Source organism: Coccidioides posadasii, chromosome 1, assembly GCF_018416015.2.
Source record: "Coccidioides posadasii str. Silveira chromosome 1, complete sequence".
NCBI lineage: Eukaryota > Fungi > Ascomycota > Eurotiomycetes > Onygenales > Onygenaceae > Coccidioides > Coccidioides posadasii.
The window spans coordinates 5,889,564-5,900,524 of record NC_089407.1 but is presented as its reverse complement, the minus strand read 5'-3'; the positions used below and the strand labels follow the sequence as shown (position 1 = coordinate 5,900,524).

Below are 10,961 nucleotides of genomic sequence, written 5' to 3'. Positions count from 1 at the left end.
ATTTACAAAACCAGCGCGCATGAAATTCTCCATAACCATATGAAACCTGGCCCTCTCTGGAATTCCTGGAGATACCGGCATTCTGTTCTTTCAAATACATATATCGAACTCCGACCTCGCTCGGCCCCCCAGCCCTAAACTAACCAACAGCCACTCCAAGCACGCGGACTTTTGCTTGTTCGGGTGGCCCGGCACCCAATAAACACGAGACCACGGATAAAAAAAGGTTCACCGGAATTTACCAACCCAACCAGCCGTGTAAATCCCCGCTGATAAAAGCCACATTCTCGACTCTCTTTGCTGTCAAACTTTTGAAAAAGTGCCCGCTCTCACGGGTCCAGAGTAAGGGTTAAATATGCTTTTCGTCGTAGCCCCTGGCAAGTTGATGGGCGAAGCGTTTCAACCTTCAGCCACACAGATCTTCCACGTATCAATTCATCTAACGGCCTTTATGATCAAGGTCCGGTGCGCTGATCCGCATCTCGAGGACGAATCGCGAACACCGGAATTTCCTTTCGATGGCTGAGCTCCACAAACTACGGAGTATCGTGGCGTAAAGTTCACCAGTATGGTCTTGGCTATTAATTTGCAGAATCCTCTTCAGCGGGTGTTACGGGGCAGGCCAACCAGTATCGAGTTATATTTTATATAGAGACTGAGCAGCGATATCAATTTATGTACATAATATCGCGGATATCGCCCACTCGGCGCATGGGTGGGATGCGCCGGAGCCGAGAAAATACCCTCCGTTTCTCCTCCGTATGCTTGTCCTATATTATCCCTGTTGAAACTCGCGTCCTCTGTAGGCTGAGAATTTCTGTAGCCGTTCGCCTTCTCTGCATCTTGCCTCAGTTTGAATTTCCTACCTTTTAAGCGTTTAGCCTGATATTGTTGCCCTTTGCAAGAGTTCCGTTTCATAGCCAGCATCGCAAAAGGAAGAGAATTGAAATGCGGTTTTCGTCAAGACTTCATATCCTCATCGGCTTAGCCGTAGTGGGAATTTTATATTTCTCATGGTACCTAGGCGTCTTTTCTGTGGAAACACTGAGGAACGGTTACTTCGACAGTCCAGTTTCGTATAGACTGGTAGTCTTTGGGGATTCATGGAGCGATGACGGCACCATATACAGGCCACTTCAAACACAGGTGTGGCCGGAAATGCTCTGCGCCCAGGTAAACAAAAAAAAAAAATAAAAATAAAAATAAAAAAAAAATGAAAATGAAAGAAAAATACAAGTGTCCCAGGGAATCGTAAGAAAACGAAAAGCTGACGGCTTCCTGCAACAGTTCCAATGTACGCTGGAAGTCACAACGGATTCTCCCGATCCTTCATTCGGTGCGATCATCGACAACAGCGAACTCAACAACACGGGAGGGGAAACAGCGGCAGACCTTAATGATCAGATGTCTGGATGGTTGAATAAAGAAGAGGACGCCGCTCGCGGTGTCCTAGGAAAAGCAACCTCAAGACTAAAACAAAACACCATCTTTGTTGTGTCCTTCGGGACTTGGGATCTCTGGCAACTTGCCGCAGAAGACCTAGACACGGCTAGGGAATCCGTCCAACGAATTGTGGAGAAAATGTTTGCGTATTTGGATGAACTCGCAGAGATCTGGTCGCGCAAACACACTAAGATAATACTTTCACTGCCCGTGGATGTGACATTCCTACCTGCATTCAAGACGAGGCAAGGTGTCCTTCAAAAGGATGCTGTTAACTTGACTGACCACTGGCACAACGAAGTACGAAGCCGGGCTGAACGATGGAAAACCGGCTCGATTTTTTTGCTCGACACAAACTCGTTTCTCATTGACCAAGTTCGAGAAAGACAGCTGTGGGTTGGCGGGTTGATTGAGGGAGAAGACTTTGGTAAAAATGGTATCGCGTGGGAGAATGTCAACAAACCTTGCGTCGGCCCAGCGAAGTCTCGGTTGAAACGGAAGACATGCAGTGACCCGGAAAAGTTTTTGTTCTGGTACGTTGCAATCCCTAGCAGCACGCTTTTTTCCTTTTTTTTTTTTTTGCTTTTTCTCCCTGCATCAGATGCTAAATAGAAATCCGGTTCAGGGATTCACTGCATCTCGGGCCAGCGGCCCAGCAGTTATTGGCAGCAGAAGTTTTCAACGCCATCAAAGAACTGTGGTTGAAGTGAGATCTGAATCCTGGAATAGGAGTGGGAGAAACAGTCGCCGCCCACAGTGGACCATTTTGCAACCGATAACTTTTGGATGTTGGAGGATAGTTGGCTGAGGTCTACCCCTTACGGGTCGACGGTCCTTGTCTTGAATCAATAGGCAAGGATGTTAAGACGTTATCGCAGCAGCTCCCCGATTGCGCCACTCCGGGCATGGCGTCCCGGATTTCCTACCTGCTTCCCATGTCGCCGCTGCAAGGCTGGATCTGTTTGGTATACGATTGGACCGGAGAATTGTTGAAAGGTGGCCGATCATGAGGATATGGTGACAGGAGAGGGCCGAGTGCACACGACTGCAGTGAAAAAAGCGTGGAAGCCAAGTCCCAGCCGGCTTAATCATCCGACACCAGCTATGTGAGAAGAGGTTCTGGAAAGTCAAGTGGAGGGATTCTGCATCTTGCCTGCTGTGCGACGATCCCGAAATACTCCTGTTATTGATACGTTGGTCAGAGGTTACGTTTGGCTCAGAGCTGGACATGTAAATCAATTCCTGTTTGTAGTCGCGGTACGCCAAAGCAAGGACAGATTTAATCATCGCATTGTTGCAGCTATTCGGTGATTGGATGTCTCACATAAAAGAAGGTGATGGTGCATCCCGCCGCATTCAGGCGCTGCGCCAGACAAAGGACCCAAAGACAATAGTTCCCCAGCCCAGAAGTAAGAGGATCTTTTTATTTTCTTTTTTGGTTTCAGACAAGAGTCAGCTTAACCATCACAACAGCTGTCAAGGCAGAAGTGCATCGGATGACTGCAATTGTTTGCAATATGATAGTTTTTATAAGTGTGCAAATTGAGGAAACAAAGAATCTCAGGTCATGGTTTAAAATAAGATCATTCCCAGAACAATAATAAACATCCTGAAAAGTCATGATGGTTTAGGACCAAGGCACACGGGAAGAGGGAGGAGGATACCTACAACTTGTTCGAAAGCCTGCCACTTGCAATTGGCCTATCATTATTTTTCATGTCTTACGATCGAGTGTTGCCCCGGCCGCTTGGCCTTTGCTATGATTTTACCGGACGGGATCTACCAATTCGTGCCAACACATTGCTGGATCATAAAATCATGGCAGATAGTTTGAATGGGAGCACATTCAACAAGCCTGTTTATCAACAGTCAGTCCAATTGGAAATGAACTTTGCTGCCCCAGCGACTGCGCGAACTCCGGCGCTTGAGCTGGGTATGAGCTCCAAGCAAGCACACGTTACAGAAGGCGGCCCAGTCCTGTCTTTGCCGTTGAGCCGAAAACGAGTTTCGACCGTTGCCAGCTGCCACCTCGCTCGAGAGGAGCGTGCAACGTCTGCAGGCTCTACAAAGTCTACCTCCTCAAAAGACTCTAACGTGCAATTCTGTCTTTGCCAGCCAGATCCAAAGATACCACGTCCCAGGAATGGTGTGTAGGTCCTTTTCTTTTCTTTTCTTTTTTCAAAGTTCAATTTCTCTCTGTTCTGTGCGTGAACGAGGATAATTATGTGCTTTGGGACAGAATGAAAGAATCCAAACATCTGTACTAATCATATGGTCCAACAACCAGCTTTCATCTTGTTCAGACAACATTTTCAATCTGCTGTTGTTGCCCAAAATCCGGGTCTTGCGAACCCTGATATCTCCAAAATAATTGGCGAAAAATGGAGAACTCTCCCGAACGAATCCAAACAAGAATGGAAAAATCTTGCGGAAGTGAGTCACCTTGACTTTTCGCAGAGTGCTTAGCTTGAAATAATATTTCTAACAAGATGGTAGGAGGAAAAAGCAAGGCACCAGCAGCAGTATCCCGATTATCGATATCAACCGCGACGTTATGGACGAAAGGGAAGCAGCGCTGGCACCACCAGTTCGGGAATTAGCAACAACCCTACTGGTGCATCTGTCTGCAGTAGGTGTGGTGGGAGAGTTATGAACCCTCCATCGACTCCTACAGCTTCTTTTGGCCCGCCTTTGCAGACTCAGGACGACTCTTCCGTCCAGCCACAGGCCAGCCAGAAAACGGATAGCAGTGTCAATAGTCGTTTTGTAAGAAAAGCAGCCAGATCGGCGAGCCCAATCCAATCGAATTCTATTTTCGAATGGGGAAGCGCGTTTCAACCGCAATACCATGACGACAACGCCCGACTCTCCCCGGGAACTAAACGCCGGCGCTGCGAATTCTTCCCTCCCCGGCCGGACTTGGATCCGGGGAATGGGTATTCTTCGCGGAGCATGTCGTTTTCGCGCCCAGACGTGCTGCAGCAGAGGAATCCCTATGTGATGGAGCCCCAGCGACCGTACGGAATGAGAAGCTTCTCAGAACCTGATCATGACGCAAGCCTAACTTTGCCACCATTGCAGACACTATCTGCTTCTCAGCAGAATCGCCAAAATGAAGTTGAGGCCATGGTCATGACGATTCCATTCATCAATAAAATCAAAATGTTATCGAAAATCTCACCCCCTTTCACAACAACAAGACCCGCACGGGAGAGGCACGGCGCTGTGATTGCAGTCGAGGGCCAGGGCTCGGAGTCCGTTCGGTGCGTTGTGCGATACTTACAGAGCGTGCTTTCGTCCAAAGATGGACAGATTGTTCGCGTCTTTGATGGACCAAATCTGGACTCGTCAAAGTCCCCAAGCATGGCTGAGGACATGCGTGATGCCACGGTGCAATACTTGGAAACCATATCAGCGTGGCACAAAATCTCCGAAGAGATCATGCATTTCATCAATGACTCTCGTGCAGTGGGAATAAATCAGCTTGAACATGGCAAGCTTTCCGCTGAACTGTCTCCAAAATCGCTTCCACCTCGCCCGAACATGGCAACACAGGATTTGGACGGTGCAGTTCCCATTTCGCCAGACTCGCCTTTTCGGATAGCTCTGGTCCCCCGATACCAGCTCAGCACCGCCGATGCGCACGCATGCGCAACACCCATAAATGACTCGTACGCTCCGATTGATCACTGGCAGTGGATGGCGTCCCTTTGGCGGGGCTGTGTCGGTCCTGATGTCACAGTGTACGTACAAGACTGCGAGCATGAAGAGTTGATCAAGTTTGGAGAAGGGAATCCTGTGGAGAACCGCCTGGACGATGCTCGAACACTGGCAGTAAGACGCCTTGCTGAGTCTGCGAACTCGATTGAGGAGAAGGCGCTTAGAAGGATTGGATTTGAGGTGGATGAGTTCTTGAGGAGATGAGGAGACAGAATTCATATCTGCAAGTGTTTTTCTTTCCACATTAGTATTTCCAGCAGCGTTGCATGTACTCTATCTTTGGAGTTGGAACTTTTTTTTCGTGTGTTTTGTGTCTTGCGTTCTCTCTCGCGTATCGGCTCAAGCCGGGCAGGCCATCTGGGATGGTGCTATATGTTTGGCCCAAACCTATATAACTAGCTAGATAAGGATCAAATAATTGCTAATGTTAAATAGTAAACAATTCCAGGAATTGACTTTTGATGATTTGGCTAAAATTGTTCGGCTCTCGCCTGTGGAGTGGTTTCGGGCATGTTGAATCCGTTGTACTCTGTAGATTCCCATTTTCAAATGGTGACTGGGTCGTTTGGTTCTTTCTTGCGTCCCTGTGGGCGGGCTCGAGCTCCTCGACTTCTCCCGATCAGCGCCATTGAGGTCAGCCATGTTTATTGAAAACAGCCCAGGTGGTTTAGTGGTATAATTCTCGCTTAGGGCAAAGTTCCGATTCCACAATGATATCGAAGCTATTCAAACCCGAAGCCTTCCTTGGGGGAATGCGAGAGGTCCCGGGTTCGACTCCCGGCTTGGGCCTTTCTTTTTTCTTTTTGAACACTCCAGAAATCTATTTTTGAATTCCTTTCCTTCAAGCGCCCCGTCCTGTACGCAAATTTCCTCAGTCGAGAACGACATCGACAACACCTTCAAAACGTGCAAAGAGACAAGCTTCCAGTTTAACGAGTTTGACCACTGCGTACTCCGTACGGAGTGACTACCGAGTCCGTAGTTAATTGGCTAGCCGCCTAGGAAGATTTGAAGATCGTCTGTGATCGTCGGAGTATATGCAGCCAAGTACTCCGTACTACGAAAGGTCTTCCGTTACAACAGCGTACGGAGTACACGCATCTGCCAACCCCTAACATCCTGTATATGAGATCATAAAGCATAATGGAGGTTTGATATAGCAGTTAGTTAATTGACTACGGAGTGCGAAGTACATAGAGAAGTATATTCCAAAATAACATGTATAATTGGTTGTCAGGGGGGTTTCAAAAGATAGCTGCAAGTGCCGAAATAAAAAGGAGTGTACGGAGCAGAGGAGATATAAATAAGCCCAAGAGAAAAGTCGCAGTATCGAAGAACCCACAAAGGCACGCCTTGCCGCGACCGAGTTGTCCGTAACAAGCCCGTCGCAGGTTAATCCTGCGAGCATGCCAAAACCATGAACCTTCCCTTCCTTTCCCTTCACCAAAACAACATACTACACACACGTTTGTATGCCTTTCGAGACCTTAAAGCTTACTCGCTGCAGGAACTAATCCGAGAACGCTGTGTGACCGCAGCGGTCATGTCATACTGCAGAGAGCCATGCAACGCCGCGAGGTCGAACCTGTTTAGCGGCGCGGACACCAGCAGCGGCCACGAGCCCAAACGCAGTAGGGAGTGCCTGGTGGGCAGCAATAGCCACGGCATCTGCCCCTGCATGGCATGCAACCTAATCCATCGCCGAGGCGAGTTAGTACACAAGGGAGAAAGGGAGAGACCGAACATAGCTTGGCCAGCTTACGTGCTTGGTTGGAGAGCTGAGCGAGAATATTGTTATCCTCCTGCAGAACCTCGTTTTGTTCGGTGCCTTTTCCAAGTGACACTCATCATGAGTTTCATGCAGCCACGTCCAATCCGGACACTAGTTTCAATAGGAAGTAGGGCATGCTAAGAGCGTCGCTCTCGACGGGAATGGCCATAACGCTGGCAACTTGTAGACCAAGCAGGGACAGGATATAAGAGGGCTTCATGCTTTCCTTTGGAGGCGGATTTGAAATGATAAATCAAATTGTTCGCTGATTGTGGGCTTATTTGATCGTGCAAGGGAGGCTTTTGGTACCCATAAACTCGAGTCGTGTGCTTCTTTTATACCCTCTGGACAGCTCTGCGGCTCAACTCGTCGCCACATCCATCGCTATAAGGATCGTACCGAGAAGGACAGGCGTATGAGTCCCGATCGCCACTGGAAATCTTGTGATCTGGTAACTCGTCCTTTCTTTCGTCGCATTTGCTGAGAGGCAGGTTGGATGAAAACACGCATTGCCGTACATATGCCTTTTAAGGATATTCTAAAGATAGCCCAAGTAATCTAGAGCGTTTTTCCGAGAGTCGGATAACAAAATACGGGAAGGATAGTATCACAAATAGACATCAGGATTATTATCCAGCACGCATGACTGATAAAGAGGAGGGAAACAGTGTTGTGGTGTTCGTATTCCACGAGGGCACGAGGGAATATCTGACCTTGATCCCAACTTACACAAACGCTGATTTGATAAATATGGATATTCCTAAGGTGACATGAATGAGAGTTTGTCCTGAGCCTGGACCTTGTTGTAATCTCGGACCATATGTTCGACGTCACGTTGCACATGGGAGTACGTCTTTCTGTTCTGGGGTAATCTAGGCTAGCCAGATATATCTAACACTGGGATGGTTGGATATCGGCAAAGGAATCCTTTACATTTATGGCATCTGCTCCAAATACAAATGTTCGCACTGCTGCAGCACATTTGAGATATTTTCTCGGATTCCAAAGCGCGTACAGACATATGAGCAGAAAACAACGATGCCATCAGAAGCTCCACCGTGAACATGACCCTCGCTACTTTATTGGAGAGTGTTCATACACTGCCTGACACCACTGGCTCCCATAAAACAACCAACGGATAGGGATAGAAAAGTCATGACCAAGGTCCTAGATCGTAGTTTGACCGGCCAAGCCCTCTAGGTTGGAAAGCTCTCAGGCCTAACTCGTGTTTGGAATAAGGAATGGTATTCAAATGACCAAAAGCATGAATGCTAGCTAGTCGGACGCTGCCACCCGAGCCAGCCGAGCTTCATTGCCCTTATTCGGTAAGATTATGGACTTGGGTGACTTAGGTGTCGAGACAGCAGGACTTAAACGAGATATAAGATCGGATTAGAAGACTAGACCCTTGCTAGGGCAAAGAGAATCCACCCTTGGATGCTTCGTGATGGTGATGGAAGTGCAACGACGTAAAGTGGGCCATATCGCTGACTTGTCAAAAGGTTCGAGAAAGAGATACATGATTTAACAGCATCATTTCTTCCGTACGAAGTGAAAAGGACATGGAAGTTAAAGACCTCTCCGCGTTTTCGCGGATCGTCTCAAGCCTTATTCAAGCATGAGCATTCCCATCGGGTTAGGGATTCAAGCGTCTGCGGCTGAGAACCAACACATGCTGCAACTCCAGCCAGTCAGGTCAAGCAGAGACCCCACCGAAACGAATATCGACCCCTGTTGATCCAGCCATGGAACCGAACATGCTAGAACATGGCACAGCACCTTCTGATCTGCCTTCCTCCCACAAATCGACCGGCACATCGGGGTCTATACTCGCCAAGGCACAGCTGTGGATCTAGATGGAAACCGTTGGTGGTCGATGGCAAGAATGATTTGCAAAACGCGCCCAGTGTCTCTGTGGGACTCGCATTCGTCGCATGATGTACAGAGCAATTACTCCGTACTCCGTTTGTTGATGGAGATAAATATATATATAATATATATTCGGATCAACCCGCTACCGACGCAAGGATGAGGGCGCGTCGTGTCGCGTCAATCACTTTAACTGAACGAGCTCGTTATGTAACGTACCAAGTGTTTGGTCTAATTGGCGTGGAGGTTTTCCGGGATGCTGTTTGCTCCGTTTGTTGCTGGGTGGAATTTGGACATCGGCTTCACAGGGGCGCGCAGTGGCCTCTACCATTATTACGATACGCGGTTTGCGAATCTACACTCTCCGCCATATATGGACGATATGATATATTTGCCGCATGCGTAGTTTAGGAGCTCGCGATTCTTGTGTCGCTGCTAAACGAACCAGGTGGGAGATGTAGTGGTTCTGGGACGAGGTCGCTCGCACAATTCCATTCTGGCTTGCTTGGCTCGATTAATATGAAACTGTGCTTGAGTGTACTGTGCGCGAGTTGGCGTGTCGCCGGCCTCGTAGTTGAATGCGCTGAAACCGTAGCTCTATCGAAATTGCACTGCCGAGTTCGGTTGGTATGAGTGTCGTCTAAATCCGATTCTCGACCACTTTCAAAAAGAATACCGTCGACTGAGAAAGGAATGTAGATTGACTAGAGGCGAATATTCCCGAAGGCGTGGATATGCGCATAGATGGATACCAACTCTGTCCACGCCGGAAAACGTCGAAAGGCAATCCGGAAGTTTCTGGTTGACTTAAAACTGCTCCCGAGGTGTGCCTATTCACGCTCTTTGCGCTCTTCGTGCTCTTTATACTGCTCTGTCATATAAAATCGGCGGGGATCGTCATAGATGACTCCTGTCTTCAATGCTGTTAGCGGAGCCGGACAGAAACAGGAGCGGAGATGGACGGGCGTGTGCCTTTAACAGAGACATGTGATCCTGCTTCGGGGACACGTCGTCGAGTACTGTCATTGCATGCTCCAAATTGAACGTTGCTGAGAAGCGCGTACATTCGAATCGATTAGCATCCGGATGTTCCCACGGGTTGTCTAGATCTATTGTCCATGTATGACGATCTCCAATTTTTCGAGCGCATACAAACTCTCTGAGCTCAGAGGCTGGTTTCCGTTTCCATATCTCCATAGGAACCGCGGTGAAACCCCTTCCTTCGTATTTGAGCAACGCTCTTTCTTCCAAGTCTCCGCACCTTTTAAGTATACACATTTGCCGCTTGACGAAGGTCGCCTTAGGGAAAACACTGTAAGCTTTGGAGTATGTGATGAAGTTCATAACAGCGCTCCCATAGAAGGATGCTAGGATGAACTTGACTGGATTTGTCCAGGTTCGAATAAAGGCAAGCCGTATTACTCGGTCTCCCTGTGTAAACGTCTTCATTTTAAACTTGTTTGAGGAACAGCCGCTGCAGAAAGTATCAGGACAGCACCAGGTTGCAGGGCAGGAGGATTTTGCGGAATATCCTTCAATCTCCACAAAATACTGGACCAAATCAACCATATAGGCGGAATATGGCGCGAAGATATCCATGCCGGTTTCGGGGAAATACTCCCCATAGAAGAATTGTAGAGCTAAGTGGCCCGAAATGATAGCGTTCGCGCGCTTCATCAGGTGACGGAGATGATAGGGATCCTCGACGAAACGGGCTAAGGGCCGGTTAATATCCCATTGTCTGGCATGAACACATTCGTAAAGGGATCGCATAGTCCGACACGTCATACACAAGCGCAGCATTGATATATTATCCAGAGCATCGACAAGAGACAGGCAAACCGGATAGTATCTAGCCGGGTCGAATACGTCGATAAAGGATAGCATCGTGTCACCGTCGTTCTTCCGCACAAGACCCGTTGGGATAAGAGAGTGTCGGTTTCGAAGCTGAGCCAAACACATTCCTGGAGGTGTACGGAGTACCTGGGGAGGTTTTGTGCCTGTGACTGCTGTTTACCTCTCATGCGCCTTTGGGAGTTACCTGTCGGAGACTGCTCATAAGGTATGAAGCCCCTGCCTTCATATGGAACAATTAGCCGCTAACCATGTAGTGACTAGTTTGTTGGTCAATTAACTAGTTAATTTAAGTAGTTAACTC

General features: G+C 48.3%; 3 protein-coding genes and 1 non-coding gene across 4 annotated transcripts; 3 read left to right on the top strand and 1 right to left on the bottom strand.

The window, feature by feature from the left end:
* Positions 1 to 1,404: 1,404 nt before the first annotated feature.
* Positions 1,405 to 2,055, top strand: D8B26_001716 (uncharacterized protein; the record flags this gene model as incomplete). Its single annotated transcript, XM_003065687.2, has 1 exon — positions 1,405 to 2,055. The coding sequence occupies one exon, from the start codon at positions 1,405 to 1,407 to the stop codon at positions 2,053 to 2,055; it is 651 nt and encodes a 216-aa protein (XP_003065733.2).
* Positions 2,056 to 3,648: 1,593 nt separating this feature from the next.
* On the top strand, positions 3,649 to 5,560 carry D8B26_001715 (uncharacterized protein). Its single transcript, XM_003065686.2, has 2 exons — positions 3,649 to 3,876; positions 3,940 to 5,560. The coding sequence occupies exons 1-2, from the start codon at positions 3,715 to 3,717 to the stop codon at positions 5,365 to 5,367; spliced, it is 1,590 nt and encodes a 529-aa protein (XP_003065732.2). The 5' UTR covers positions 3,649 to 3,714; the 3' UTR covers positions 5,368 to 5,560.
* Positions 5,561 to 5,819: 259 nt separating this feature from the next.
* Positions 5,820 to 5,952, top strand: D8B26_001714. Its single transcript has one exon. It is a non-coding gene; the product is annotated as a tRNA-Pro (tRNA).
* Positions 5,953 to 7,895: 1,943 nt separating this feature from the next.
* Positions 7,896 to 10,837, bottom strand: D8B26_001713 (uncharacterized protein). Its single transcript, XM_066123621.1, has 2 exons — positions 9,868 to 10,837; positions 7,896 to 9,725 (listed from the first exon to the last, which is right to left on the bottom strand). Exons 1-2 carry the CDS (start codon positions 10,763 to 10,765, stop codon positions 9,634 to 9,636), a joined length of 990 nt encoding a protein of 329 aa, XP_065979696.1. The 5' UTR covers positions 10,766 to 10,837; the 3' UTR covers positions 7,896 to 9,633.
* Between the last annotated feature and the right edge of the window lie 124 nt (positions 10,838 to 10,961).

Coding starts and splice junctions, on each gene's coding strand:
- D8B26_001715 (XM_003065686.2), top strand. CDS start 3,715: ATGGTCCAACAACCAGCTTTCATCTTGTTCAGACAACATTTTCAATCT. Junction 3,877..3,939: donor AATGGAAAAATCTTGCGGAA/GTGAGTCACCTT, acceptor ACAAGATGGTAG/GAGGAAAAAGCAAGGCACCA.
- D8B26_001713 (XM_066123621.1), bottom strand. CDS start 10,765: ATGTGTTTGGCTCAGCTTCGAAACCGACACTCTCTTATCCCAACGGGT. Junction 9,726..9,867: donor GGATGCTAATCGATTCGAAT/GTACGCGCTTCT, acceptor CTCCGCTAACAG/CATTGAAGACAGGAGTCATC.